Source organism: Gavialis gangeticus, unplaced genomic scaffold (assembly GCF_001723915.1).
Source record: "Gavialis gangeticus isolate Ggan-Ray unplaced genomic scaffold, GavGan_comp1, whole genome shotgun sequence".
Taxonomy (NCBI): Eukaryota; Metazoa; Chordata; order Crocodylia; family Gavialidae; genus Gavialis; species Gavialis gangeticus.
In genome coordinates, this window is record NW_017729025.1 from 76,258,515 (window position 1) to 76,273,954 (window position 15,440).

Here is a 15,440-nt window from a genome sequence, read left to right on the forward strand (position 1 = left end):
TTTAGTTTCATCTGGATACAAATTTTTTGTGTCCTGTGTTACATTTCAGTGGTGGGTGACCTGAATCCTAAAAATAGTTTATTAAGCACTTTGGATGACAGGAGCTCTATAAAGATAAAACATTATTACTAAAATTTTAATTTCATTTTCTACATCCAAAATGACACTGGTCAGAAAATGTTTCTTTATTGCCTACCAAGAAAGTTCAGCTTTTAGAAAGCTAGGAACTTATAATTTAGAATAAATGAACTTTCTCAGTAAGGATCTCTTGACCTGAGTGTTCAGCTAGAATATCCTTCATACAGAAGAAAGTATGCAGTTTTTGATAGTTTTGACAGAGATTTTCTAACTTGACAAGGAGATTTATCAGAAAACCTCTAATTAATTTTAAGGGTTGTTGTGTGGCTAAGTACCTTTAACAGTTTTTCTTTTTTTTTAAATCCCAACTCCTGTCTTCTGAGTATAAAATCAAGAAAACAGCCTTCAGGTTAAAATTCTCTCAAAGGTGGTAATATAGACATCTAAATTAGATCTTGGAAAATGGGGCAAAGACATCCTTGCTATCCATATGATTCATTTTTAAAATCTGAATGTTACCCTCTTCTTCACCATCTAATAGATGAGCAAGAGGATTGCCAAAGGGAAGGATAAGAGATGAGTTTCTGAGACCTACTAATAGCACAATTATCAACCATTCCCTTAAGCAACGGAATACTTTGTGCTTCTGATATACTGAAAAGATAATTGAGATTTCCCTTTTTAAAGAACTTTGAGCACTTTGAAGACCAAAAATACTGATTGCTGTTTCCTATCTCTAGTTCAAACTTCTCTTCTATGTAGTGGTGTTTCTTCTAGAACTTCAGTAGCCTTTTCTGCAAAGATCAACCTTACCGGTCAATCATTTATAAACAATTTACTAATATCTTATAGTCTTAAGAAGAATATATCATATATGTCTTGTTATATCTTAAGAAGAATATTGCTACCACTATGTTCAACATCTGTAAACTCCTCATTTTCAAATAAAAAATAAGGACACAGTGGGGCTTGCACTTCTGTTCTTTATATCATTATGTTAATTAAGCATGTGCACTGATTTCAGGTATGTTAATGCTGGGGACATTGCTTCCTGAATCAAAGTATCCTACCAAGAATAAAACCTATAAATGCACTCTAAAAGAATTATAGAGCCTGTGCACTGGAGGAAGGCATTACATTTCTTCTCTTCCCTCTTCACTCTCTCCCTCAATCTGAAGGAGAGCAGGTGAGCCAGCTGTGAGAACTAAGCCAATTTTCTCTTCTCTTGTCCACCAACTATATTGCAAGAGAAACATGCTGGGGAAAAGACTAATTATGGTATTAAAAAGCAGGATTTGCAGATAGAGGACTAATACTAAATGGGGAAGAAGGCTTGCTTCCCCACCCTCCCAGAATGTTGGTTAAATAAGTCATTCTTCAGACCTCTTATTTAGACTTGGCTAAGCAAACCATGACTTATAGCTTTGCTTTGGTTGATGAGTGTTATACTAATACTATAACTAAAGCCTTATTGTATTGTTTTGTTTCAAAGGACTAGACCAGTGGTTCTCAAACTTTTTTTTTGCGGACCATTTGAAAATTGCTGAGGGTCTTGGTGGATCACTTAATAAGCTTTTTTTGTTCTACAAATCAAAGTATACAACTCATATTTTAATTTCTGTAGTCTTACCTTTCTAATGCAATGAATGTGCCTATTTTTTTTTAACAAAGTTCTGGGAAGTCGGTGTAGTGTTTGTCAGTTTAGCCTTATGTCACCTTTTTGTGGACCACCTAAATAGAGCTGGCAGACCAGTGGTGGTCCTCAGACCACAGTTTGAGAACATCTGGACTAGACTATTGCTTCTTCACAGAGTCTGTGGTTGAGGCTGGGGGAGTGGTGGGCTCTTCACATGATCATCTCCAGTGTGAGGCAGAGGCTAATCTAGGCCAACCATTTTCTGGAACAATTTGCCATCCCCTTTGAAAACTGGTGGGAAGGGCATTGCAGTCCTCCTTGCTGATCTTATAGTACTCGCTTGAAACAAGTCTTGTGTCAGTGAAATATATAACCCTCTATTTCCCTTTTCTCCCTAATGAAATGCTACAGACAGATAATATAATATGCCCAAATTCTTATTCTTTTCTGCTTCTACTTCTCCTTTTATGGGGGGGGGGAAGTGTATCCATCTCCTTTGAAAATGTATTGTAAATCTTTGGACAATTGCCGTAAAGTGCTCTGTGCAGAGAAAGTAGTAAATAATTCAAGCTAAAAAAAAATCTTAAAACACTAAGGCCGCGACCACATGAGTGTGGATGTTTGGTTCCCCAGGGACAATTAGCAGTGGGACACCTTGTGCTGCTGTTAGTTGTTCCTGGGGAAAGCCTGTGTCATGCACCCTCTGGCATGTGGCAGGTTACCACTGGTGTGGTAGGGGAGGCTCAGACTGGCCCCAGCAGTCTTACCTGGTGTCCTGGAGGCCTCCTGGGACTGTAGCAGTGGTGATCCTGCTGCTCAGAGCCTGGCCAGCAGCTGGAGTGTAGCTCTAGCTGGCCAGGCCCTGGTTTTGAGTGGTGCATGTTGCCTTTGAATGTGCTGCTCTACCTTTTTTTTTCCATGGGTTTTTTTGATCCCTGGATATCCAGGAGCATGCAGAGCAGCAAAAGGTAGCAGCACAAATTTGTGCCACTATTATTTTTGCCACTGCAAGTGCACACCCTTGCATGCGGGGACATGCCCTAGGAATATAAAACCAAGCACTCATAGGATTTAAAAACCCCCCCCCAGAACTAAGGTTGACTTTAAGCTTCCTTGTACATCGTGAAAGCCTCCCCCAAATCATCTAAGAAACCTATAGTAGATCCAGGAATAGATATTTTCTCACTTGAATTACAGTCCAGTGCCTCAATAAGAAAGCTTCCTTATTCTTCTGACAAATATTTCTATTGTATGTGGTCTATCTTTTTGCCCCAGGTGAGGTTGGACTTGTAGAAAAATATTATGTGATGTGGTAACTAAAGATAGTATGCTGATGTTTGAACATGAGGAGCACTGAAAACCGTGGTGTCTCTTAACATCTGGCTTTGCTTAATGTTTTAGGTATCTTCTTGTAAATAACCCCCCGGGATTCCTTGGGGGGGGGGGGCATATTAAGTTATATAGAGGCTTATTGACACATGGGTCATCAGCAGTTGGAACCCAGGACCTATAGATTCATAGCACAGCTCTGAATAACTTGAGCAAGAGGACTAAAATAAGAATAATAGCTGGATATTATCCTTTGTCAGTCAACCACTGGAGGTATAGGACACTATCAGCCAGTGGTTTCATTACCTATCTGACAGGCAGCAATGGAATGTTGGGAGTGAGGATTTCTGTTTTTTCCTGGCTCTACAGTGGTGTTTAAGTGGTTAGACAGTAATGCAAACTATTTAAATCTTGTGGCTAAGAATGAATGTAGCTGCTAATAAGTCTGGGTCTGTCATGTAAGAGAGATGGTTCTGTTTTTAGCTCTGCCTCAGATGACTTGGAGCAATATGCCCCACCTTTAAATGGTACCTGCCCAAGATTTACTTTTGAGCATATACAGAACATGCCACATCCATAAGAAAAAGTGAGATTAGTATGATAATTTCCCCCCGTCAAAGGGGCAGCTGCTGCTGTTGTTGGTTCTAACAGTGGCTAAAGTTCTCTGCAACCAGGAGATCTGGACAGTGCTATGTAATGCTAGTCAGTAAAGCTAAAAAAGCATGACCAGTGCAAATGAAGAGGAAGTTCTTTAAGAATATCCAACTGATTGCTATAACTCTGACAAATCTGAAAATATTTAAAAAATGTTAATGTATATCTATTTTCCCTACTTTCTTCCTAGACATGGTTGGGCTTTGTTTTTTAACAAAAGCCCTAAATACATGCATTCTTTCTGAGAAACTTAACAAAAAATCTTACAAAACTTACCATTTCTTTATAAATCATTTTAACTTATCTAATATATTTTTCTAGGGATTTGCTTTTTGAGGGCATTGATGTCTGCTTTTCCTTTTGGATTTCCAGTTTTTATGTCCATGCAGTAAGGTAGAAATAACACCTGATTTGAAGATCTGTAATATGGCTTTTACATTTTGTAGATTTTTAAATGACCAAATATTTAAGTTTGTGAATTACAGCTGTATGTTGCCTCATGAAGTCAACTGTAATGACAAACAGAAAATGAGACTGCATCGACTTTGGATTAAACAATTTCTCTCTGATACATATTTGAGCAGATTTCTGCACGTTGCATCTGAGAGACTTGACATTTTGATTTGGTTAGCACACCACAGTATTTTAAGCTCCCTTCATTACAGTATTTGTTTATTAGGGCTTACTATTACATTGTTATTTTAGATCATGTTTTCTGCTTGGCTCAGAGCATTAAAGTGCAACATGTTGTGTTTATTATCAAGGATAATAAACTGTCAACCTTGGCCAGACTTAAAAATGAAGTCAGAATAGATTTGCACCTTACAGACTACCCAGAGTAGATTATATATCACAAGCTTTCTTGAACTGAAGCATATACTTCATCAGATATTTCATCTCATTAACACTTTCCTATAGACTAACTATGACACTGCTCACAGACTTGAAAATGTCAAATATTCACTATTTGGAGACTATTCACTTTGTAGTTTTCTTACATGAAGCTATTCAAAGTAATCAGTCACAGTACACCTGTTCCCAGAACTGCTGAAATATAGTAGTCTTTCGCCTCACTGCCCTACAAAGGATTTCTAATGTCTCCCAAAACGCTTTGTCAGGAAACCATGTGGTTTAATCAGTATCTTGGACCCCAGCTCCAAAACAGAAACATCTAAGGAATTTACGGGTAGTAAGTCTTGTCTTGTGTGTTGCTGGAGAGGAGAAATGCCTTTAAGTCTACCCCAGATCCCCTTACATCTGCTTTACAAAACTGCCAGACACACTAGTTCTAACTACAAGCCCAGTTTTTTCTTCCAGTTGCATTAAAGCAACAGCACTTCTTCATTGTAAACAAGGAGCTCGTTATCATGGAATCAACCAAATGAATTCACATAGAATTCTACCCCATCTGATGAAACCAAGCTTATACTTCCATGAAGTTCATTGGCTAGAACTAGGGATAAAAGTCACTCTGTACCATACCCTCAAACTGCAAAAAGTGTAGAATTCTTGAGACAATGAATGGCAGTCCCAGTGGCTTGCAAAGTAAATAAATACCAGGTACTACTAGCCATTGACAGTCAAGCCAGACTTTAAGAAACAGTTGTTTCATTAGCTACAACATTGTAGCTAAGTTGAGAGAAAGGATCTTATTATTACTTCTGATGAAATCACGTCCTGGAATGCTTTAAACAAAAATGTCTTGACTTGATGATTCTGACTTAGCACTTTAATTCACCCTTTAATGAGTTAGGCCTTCTTGTTTCATTAATTGGTACTTATATAAGAATAAAAGTCTAATCACAAGAATTTTGGATAAGGACCAAGTTCAGATATGGATTCAACAATTCATACAGCTGCCATTAAGCTTTTAGTGGAGTTCCAGCCAATCTTATTCAACAGTAGCTTCTTCTTCAATCACCTTAAGTGACAAAGTGATCAATTATGAGCTAATTAAGTACTTGGAGATTGTGCAGAACTCTGATTCAAGGCTTGTGAATAATGGCAGACTAATTCTTATTTAATTAGAACTATTTCTTCCTGAATTCATAGCTAAAATGAATTTAATGTCAAATGTTAGCTCAGAAGAAGGCTTTTTGGTACATTATCTTTCTACTTTTAAAAAATATGTTAAAAATGGCTCTGTATAGAACTAACAACTAATATACTGGGCAATTGATATCGTTGTAGTCTAAAGATAGACATGGTAAAACAACCAGGGCTATTTTGCCTGTAACCGAACTATGTGTCTCACAAGTACATGTGTATGCAACACAGAACATTAAGTCATGAGGATTTTTTGTGACAGAGGGGACACCACCTTGCTAAGCACACTCCAACAAGTGCTGGGCCAGAAAATTTAATCTAGAGTCAAGACCAAGTGTTGAGAGGAAGGGATATAAAGAAACCAGAAGTGGGGTGAACAACATTGGTGGGGTCCAACTTTTTTGGCAGGCATGCCACAAATTAGTCCCACACCCTCTGTAATCCCCTTTTCTTGTCTGATCTGCTGCCCTTTCTGCTCCCTGCCCTATTTTGCTGCTGTACCGCCTTTTCCTTCTCTTATCTGCTTTGTGCTGTATAAATAGGCTGCCACAGGTTGGACACCTCTGAACCACATGATGGATTGTACATATATTGACTGGATGATGATGCGGATGCTGTTTCTTTCTGTTTTGGAAGTAGGGCTGTGGTAGAGATTTGTTGGAAGAGAATTAATTGAAAATAGGAGTGGGGATAAGAAGAATGGGAAAGGATAGGGGGAATATGAAAGATGAGTGTATAAGGCTGAGAAGCTGGGGGAGAAGGTCAAAGGGAACTGGAGCAAAGCACCAGTGATGGAGAATGTCCAGAGTAAACTGTTGTTGGACACTGATATTGTTGGTGTATAAAATTCTCTAATGCAGCAGCTTTTCTTATCTCCTGCCAGCTTAACTTCTGGGTGGCCTAACCCAGAATGTTTCTTACTTGAACTTACAAGGCTGGGGAATGAGTAGGGCCATGTGAGTCCTGGTTTTTCCAAGGGGGATTCTCCCTTGTACAGCTCTGAGTGTTTATGAAAGGTAACACTGGCTAGAAGCTCTCTGCTTCCCTCCTTGTGAAATGGCTGAGCCTATTGCAGGTGCTTCTCTGTTCAGCTGATTGAGTTTTTGGGTGGTTCTGCTGGGAATTACTCTGCATAGTTATTGTACTAATGATATTAAAATGTGATTACTGGAATGTGATTATTGGAATCTTACACACACACACACACGCACACACACGCGAAAATTGCCCATCATGAACGATGGGGAGGGGGGGTATGTGGAAATGGAGCACCACCACCCAGTGCCCCATGGTACCACCACTTTGCCTCCGGCCCTGTGTGCCCCTCCCACCCCCTGTGTCTGACTCCATGTGCCCCCCATCTCCCAGGTTCCCCCTCACTCCTCACGTCTGGCCCCGTGCATCCCCTCATTCCCCATCCCCCACATCCAGCCCTGTGCGCCCACCAATTCCCACGTCTGGCCCTGTGTGCCCCCTCATTCCCCACACCCCCCACCACCTGCATCTGGCCCCACACGTCCTCCCTATCCCCTGCCACTCCACCCTGTGGCTCCCAGGAAAGTGTGGGGGGAGTTTGCACATGGGGGCAGCCACTGACACCCAGCAGAATGCAACATCCCCACCTCCCTGCCTCTCCTCATCCTCTACTCCGTCCATACCACTTCCCCTGTCTGCTGGCTGTTGTTGGGGCTGGGCAGCAGCAGCAGCAGCGGGGTTGCCACCAGAACCCGCCCCCTTTCACCTTCCCACTCCCTCCCCTCTTTTCTGCTGTCTCGCCCTCCCTGCCAGCTGTTGTTGGGGGTGGGAGGACAGCACAGCTGCTCCCTTGCTCCCTCTGCCAGTAACACTCTGGGCCCTTGCAGCCAATCAGCACACGCCCTCTTGGCGGCACATGCACAGTTAGCCCAGAGTGTTATGGACAGACAGACAGACAAAAGCTTTTATTATATTAGAATGTGTGTGTGTATGTGTATGTATAGATATCTATAGATATCTGTATTATGTAAAAAAGATTCCTAGAATATATGTAAGAAAGATTCCTGTGTGTGTGTGTGTGTGTGTGTGTGTGTGTGTATAAAATCACATCTGATGTTTAAGCCACGATTCTTAAGAAGGTACCTGTAAACTTGTGTGCCCAACTTGATGTGTCTTTAAAATCACTTACTTTCAGAAGTGATGGGGTGAAATGCTGGCTCCACCATTGTGGGCAATGCAAGTTCTGCCATGTCTTCTAATGGATAAAGTATTACACCCTTAGGCTCTGAAATCATACATCTTAGGGGGCCTCAAGATGGGCACATTAATTGTTGCTTTTGAAAAAGCTGTTCAAGAGCTGCCTTCATATATTTCTTAAATTGACTTTCTTGAGATTGAGTTACAATTTTTTTTAATTGTCCTCTTAATTTACAGTTTAAACAAGTGCAGGTCACCTAACCCTTGCCTTGGTTCCCTTTCCCAAAGGTATAACTTTACATTATGTTGGTGCCTGGGGTGATGTGAATGGAGCACTTTCCTTCTCTCACAGGCTGTGGTGGCACAGGCTGTCGCTACTTTGGCACAAGCTCCCCCAACACAAGCTATGGATGCAGCGCAGGCTCTCTTCTGTGGCTGCCACTCTTCTGCCCTCTCTGAATTGGTTCCCAGAGCCAGTGCTACAGTTGCTCTCAACTTCTCCCCCAAAGTTATGCTACTGTCTCTTCCTATAACTAAAATGCACATTAGACAAATATATTTTAGTCTATAAAGGTGCGCATCTACCAAATATATTTTAGTTCATCTATAAAGATGTGCATCTACCCTGCCTTCAGAAAGACACGTGAGCACAGCATTTTGAATAAAAGTATTTTAAGAAACACACACACACTTTAATGTTGACTTACTACTCTTAGTAAAGCTGACTTTCTCCAAGTATCCTCTCTCCAAAACACATATTCAAAAGCATTTATCACATTTAACAGTTTCTTTTTATATATGGTTTGGATATGAAACACTTGGAACTGGAAGGGCTTTACTTCATTTTTCAGGTCAGGGCACCCTCTAGTGCAGGTTCTCTGTATTGCAGGAAAATAAATTCAATGATATCCCAGTAACAAACCTGAATGGCTAGTAGATTTTCTTTTAAAGATTTCTTCTTGAACTGGAAGCTTCCTGGACATGTAGTCAAAAGAATATTTACTAAAAGTTACTTCAGTAACTGTATAGCTTGCAGATTCCTATGTAAATTTAACGGGACTTACTTAATGAAAACTAAAACACTATATTTATGTTTTGGTAGTATTGATGTTGTATGCATGATGGTCCTGCATACATGTGATAAGTAAAGATTTTGTGGGTAATAACATTTTAGTGGTCCAACTGCAGGGTTGGGATAAACCTGAAGATCTGAAGAATACACTGCATTTGAAAGCTTGCCTAAGTCTATCCCAACCCTGCAGTCAGTCCAATAAAAGATATCACCTGCAAAATTCCTTGTCTCTTGCATATTCATGTTACAAGTCCTAGTATTGGGACTCTCTATTCCACTGGTACCCAGATGAGTAGTACGGAGTTGGTCCATGCGCCACACCAGGCCTGGCACACAGGGCTATGTCATCTGGCCCACAGGGCTTGGAAATTTGGCAGTGGGGGAATAACGACAGTGTTAATTGCCAGCACTTCCCCACTGCCAGATTTCTGACCTTTGGGAAACCCTGTGGAGTGAATCTGGCTTGTAAGCCAGGGGCTGTGCACACCTAAAATATTTGAGTAGAAGACTGAATAAAAGCTGCAGAAGGGAAATCTATTTAAAATATACAGTCCATTTCCCTCTCAATGGGCATCGTTCCCTGTATAACTTTAAATGTTGCAAGTCCTACATCCTTTCTCATGTGTACAACTCCAGAACTGAACATCTTGTCAAAGTCCTCATATAATACTGTCACCAGAAAAGACCATATTTCTGTGGTTGTACTAACACCATACAGAGATGAAATACTGACTTTCTGCTATGTGACATAATGGCTTTGCATGTGCAGTACAAATGACCTTATTTCCTCATTGCATAGGAGAATATGCATATCTAATATGCTCTCCATTATTGCCTAGGACTTCTGGTTTTTAGTCTTCTCTTTCCTATTAGTCATTTCTCAATGACTGATTTTACCCAGATTAGTTACTTTGGAAAAGTGAATAGATATTTTCTATTCCTGTCAGGTTTTCTCTCATATCTCTTTCTCTTGTTCAGAGCTCCATACAATGTACAGTAAAAGCTGTGTTATCCAGCACTTTACCATCCAGAATGCTCTTTTAACTGGCATCTGTCATAGACAGCATCTGTTGTTTGCAGCAGTGGATCAACGCAGCAAAAGTGAAACCCGAAGTCCCACTGTGGCACTTCTGATTTTGCTGCTGTGAGCCGAGTCCCACTTCTTCCTCAAGCACCATAGCCCAGGGCAAAGCAACCTGTGCGGGGCCCCCTGGCACACTGACACCAGGGAGTGAAAGCCCTGGAGCACCAGATGTGGCTCTCAAGTAACCGGCATATTTGATTAACCGACGTCCCTGATTGCCCATGGATGCCAAGTAACAGAGCTTTTACTGTAGTATAATGTCACTTTAGATTGACCTCTGTGGTCTTCTCTTCCACCAAATAAAGTCAGTTATTTAAATAGTTATTTATGTCACTCAGTGTTGTCAGTGGTCTTTAGAGTTAGACTACAATCAGCATAGTGGGAAGAAAGGAATTCAGCTTTATCAGATCTATTGCTTCAAGTTGTCTGCAAATTGTGAGGAAAACATCAGTACTCTTAATTTTCTATTCCAGTGGTTGGAAACCTGACTTTGCAGCTACACGGCTGGAAACTGCTTGTAAACCAAAAAGTTTAGTTCTCTAAAATGTGACTACAATGCAAAGAACAAATACATTAAAGAAGCTGGAATTGGATTGCTTGACACCATTGCTAAGATGCACAATATGGGAAGATAGTCAGGATAGCATTGACAAGCTAACCAATTTGTGTCCACGTAGAAGACATGCACTGTTAAACTACCACCTAAACTTATTAAACTGGACTAGGACTTGTTTACAAGGGTTGTACTAATTTAATTACATCAGTAGCCCGATCGCTGAAGGAAAGGTATTCATTGGGGAAATGAATAGAGTCTCCTCTACAAAAGTTGGACTTTTTCCTGAAGTAGTTCTAATCTGGTGTAAAATCTAGCTGAAGTGCTACCCCCAAAGTGTTTTTTTAAAAGGCCAGTAATCCAGTCCTTCACATGGGCAACTGGTGCCACCTTAGTCAGGGAGGGCACGTGCCCTGCCAGCGACCAGTGACTGGAGGGGGTTCCCCACGACCAACTGCATCAACTGGGAAGTGGCTGTGGTGCTTCATCTGGTGCTCCCACTCCCCAGCTTGTGCTTGTGGGGGGAAGGGGCACCATCGCTCCCGCCTGCCCCCCTGGACCTCGCCTAAGTGGGGTGTGTGGCCTGTGCACGAGTGCTCTCAGGGGGTGCACATGCACCCCCATGTACCCCCTACACGTCACCACTAGCCCTTCACATACCCAACATGCATATTTTTCAAGAGTGAGTTCTCACTATTCTGCATCCTTCCACTCTCTTTGCCTTGGTAAATATTCCTTATTCTTTCAGGGCCCTGCTGCATGGCGGGCTCAATGTGCAATCCACAGAATCAGTCCTCCTGCCGTACACGGTGGCAGACGTGATTATGGGATCACACGTCAGATCCCATTGTGCCTTACTGCAGGTTCTGGGCTCCCCCAGCACTGGCACAAAGTCACTGCAGCTGTAAGCTCCCTCCCCCAAGGGGCATGGCTCCTCCTCCCTGGAGGGGTCCGCCTGCTCCCTCCCAGCTGTGGGGGTGTGCGGAGCCCGTGCAGTTGGGATTTCACAGCAGCTGTGGTCTCCTAGTCCCAGGGTGCGTGGGGCACCCCTGCGGCTGGAAAAGCCTATCTACTGGGCCTGCCAAAAGATGTTGGAAATATCTGAAGCCCATGGTGGGGTTGTAGGGCCACTTATGGTTCTGGACTGACTCACAGATTTGGACTTGATTTAGCTTGGAACACGAAACATTTCTTTAAAAATACACAACCCTCCCCCCCAGTCTACTGCGGAGCTTGTTGCTATGGGCCCCCTCCCCATTCCGCCTCGGGCAGGCTGCCGTCATTCTCACGCTATTGCCCCCTGCCGGCCGCCGTAGCTCCTCTGCGCCCGCTGGCCACTGAGAAGGGGCTTTTTATTTTTAGGTATCCTCTACAACTGCCTGGGAATCAGTGAACCCGCTTAGGAAGCCGGGTCCCGGCACTCTGCCCTTCCAGCAGAGAAAGTGAGAGGAACCCTGCGCATCACCCTGCCCCGGCGCTGGGCCCGACATCGCCGCTTGGGATCAGGCATTGGGGAGGGCACCCGGCGTTGGCCGTTGAGCCGCTGGGACCTGAGATTCGAACGGCCGGCGGCCCAATCAGAGGCGAGGCGGCGGCGGTGGGCGCCGCGTTTGAGCGCAGCGGCGGGGATAGGGCCGGGCCCGTGGCCGGGTGCGATGGTGTTGCGTGGCGTGTGACAGCAGGGCCGGGCCAGGCCAGGATGGCGGAGCAGAGGCGCGGCCTGGTGCGGCTGGCGGTGCTGCAGGAGCTCCGGGCCGCCCACGGCATCAAGGTCAAGAGCGGGAGCTGCCGAGCGGCGGCGGCGGGGAAGCAGCATCCGACGGCGGTCGGGGAGGTAACTGGGGGGAAGGGCGCACGGACCCCGGCCCCAATCCCAGTGACCCTGCGCGTGCGACCCCCGGGCTCCGCTTCCTGCCGCCCCCGCCGGCCCGGACGTGGTCCCGGGGTTCAGTTGTCAGTCCCTGTTTCCGCTCGATGTTGGCGCTTTATTGCCGCTGACCGGCCTTTCTTATCTGTAAGGAGGAGCGGACGCGGCCCGATCACGGGTTTTCCTCGGGGCTGTGGCGGGGAGCGATGCAGCTCTGCGGAGCAGCTTGGTAAACAGCGCGGGCCGAGTGTGGGCGAGAAGCCAGGCGCTAAGCGTCTCTTCAGATCTGTGTCTGAGAGGGGCGCCCAGGCGGGGGTCCCTTTCTCTTTCCCTTTTGCGGGCAGCGATGGACGTAGCAGTGGTGCGGCCTGGTAAGGGGCTGGTTGTGCAGCTCTTAGTTCTTTCTGAGAACGGCATGTTGCAAGGCACGTGATTGTGAAAGAGGCAGCTCAGATTTTAAATAGTGCTTAGTCCTACTGAGTTCGACTTTTTTGTGTGACCAAGCAGGCCAAAGGTGGTGCTGTATAGTGTCACTTGACACAAAAGCCTTTAAGCTCTTAAAATTCTTAGTCCTCTGGCTTGAGGAACCTGTCTCTGCTGATATAGTCTCCTTTTTTTATTTTTTATTTATTTATTTTTTGCATCAAGCGGACTATATGCAGTCTTGAAAGCAACAGCATTGTGGCATAACTGAAAATGAACTTCCTGTTAGGTTGAGTTCTAGTACGCATCTTTTTTTTTTTTTTTTTTTTTTTTTTTTTTTTTTTTTTTTTTTTTTTGAAAAAACATCATTGGGATGTGTTAAGGCAATCAGGACTTGTAGTAGAGATGATATCTCTTATTAGAACAAGGTTTTTGCAAAAAAACCCGAACCCTTTAATTGCAAGCTTTTGGGCGCAAACACCCCTCATCAGGCATTGGAGAAAAGGTAAAAGTTCTCTGGGGTAGAACTGAAAATTCGTATTTTCTAGGATTTGAGGATGTATTGTTATTTGGCAAGCTCTTTTGAATGCTTACCTTAAAATAAAAACGGTAACATTTAACAAATGATCAGAAAGGGGTTTGTTCTAAAAATACATAGTTGCATTTTGAAAATATTTAGAAAAAAAAATACCGTATCATCTGCTGGAGGACTTCAGTTGACATAAGGCAGACATCTCCATTGGGTAATATTAGAGATGTGGGCTTATGCAGGGCTAAAGAAGTCTAAAGAAAATATTTTATGACTTCCTTTTTGTTACCAGTTGAATAATTTAGTTAGAATGAAGTGTGTGGCGCAAATGGGCATGAAAGGTGTTAACAAATTGTGCAAAGTTGTGTACATATTTTCTGCAGAGGCATAAATCTTCTTTTATAACCACTACCGGGAGTGAAAGTACAGTAAGACGGTAGTAGATTCTTTTCTAGAATAAATAATGCTTCTTTTCTTGAACCTTCTTTTTTTCCAGGAGAGTATCCTAGCTTGTTGGTGCGTTAGCAACACTTCACTTGGTATTAGTTGATGCCCCTTATGGGATCTACATGCTGTCTGTGCAAGCTTGTGGGTTGATCTCACTTAAGACTCATGTAAATCTGCAGATCGTTTTATCTTCAAACTTGCATTTAATCTGTACCTTCAAAAGAAATCTGGAATGAAGGGTTTGCAAGTATTGTGACTTTTCTTACCAGTCTCTAGTGATTCAGTGCTTTTGTGTTTAATAGCTTTGATTTCTGCCAAAGATGAGTTTGCATCAGTTGTTTATTAACTTCTTCTTGAACAGCCTGTACTCTGTACTTTGCACATTCAAAATTAAGAGGGAAGCTAAAGCTTGTTTTTGTTCACTGTTGGAGAAGAGCACAAATATAGAATTGGCTTGATATTGATCAAGAGCAAAAGAGCAATTTAAGATATTTGGTTTAGATCTCCAGTTTAAATAAAATATTAGGTGCATCAAAGTAAAGAAGAATATTATACTTAAAGACCACTTTAGCTCACAGCTTGGTTTGTGTTAGATTTGGGCATCTGTAACTAGAACAACTGTGTGCTACTGTGGTTAAACTGGAGTCTTGGAGAAGTAACCTTGGTAATTAACTGTATGTAGATAATTTACAAAAAGAACCATGTGTTCCAATTTTTAAAGTTGGTGGAGGCTGTCTAACAAGTTGGGGTTTTTTTGCAAAGTTTTAGATCCTTGCAGCTTCCCTACGATTACGTATTATCATATGCTGGATATTATCTGTACCAGTTGCTTGGTAACACTTTCAAAAACTCTTTTAACAACATCATGTTTTGTGTTTTAGGGCAAGGTTTTTGGAATATCTCTTCATGTATTACCTCAGTCACTTGTGCCAGAATATGGAACTATTCCAAAGTAAGCAAATATTGCATGTGAAACTAGATCCATTTTCCCCTTCCTCTAGCAAATTATTTAAACTGGAGAGTAATTACAATTTTTTTTTTCTTGGTCTAGTAAAAATTGTCAGAGGGGAGATTTTACTTGAAAAAAGAGTTTGGAAATTGTATTGGGAACTCAAGAGATATGGATGAAGGAAAACTGAATTGCGTTCTGAATATATACCATGCTGTGACTTTTTTTTTCCTCTCCTCAGCTTTCTTCTTGATGCTTGCAAACATTTAGAAGAGCATATTCACACTGAAGGACTCTTCAGAAAATCTGGGGCTCTTGTTCGTTTAAAAACATTAAAGGTAAATTTTAAAAGAGTAGTTCTATTAGACTCCAACTATATTTCTCTTGACTAGACATGTGCTTGATGATCTGACTCTACAGAAGCCTTCAAGTGTTTGAACTGGGAGTACTTGGATTAGCTTTACTATTGTTATTTATTTAAACTTCTTCTCAAAGATAGGCTTCCTTTTTTGTGCATTTTGAAACACAAAACCATGTTTCAGCTTTTTGGAGTATGTGAGCAAGCATGTACTCCAAATGGTTTTTTCTTTTTTTTTTTTTT

General features: G+C 42.4%; 1 protein-coding gene across 2 annotated transcripts in view; it reads left to right on the forward strand.

Moving 5' to 3' along the window:
- The first annotated feature begins 12,262 nt into the window (after window positions 1-12,262).
- The window catches only part of ARHGAP11A (Rho GTPase activating protein 11A), a 23,288-nt gene continuing 20,110 nt past the window's right edge, over window positions 12,263-15,440 (forward strand). For both annotated transcript variants that reach the window (XM_019518960.1, XM_019518961.1), the window contains exons 1-3: window positions 12,263-12,458; window positions 14,772-14,842; window positions 15,081-15,177. In XM_019518960.1, the coding sequence (XP_019374505.1) occupies window positions 12,324-12,458; window positions 14,772-14,842; window positions 15,081-15,177 (303 nt within the window). In that variant the 5' untranslated portion in view covers window positions 12,263-12,323. The remainder of the gene's footprint in view (window positions 12,459-14,771; window positions 14,843-15,080; window positions 15,178-15,440) is intronic.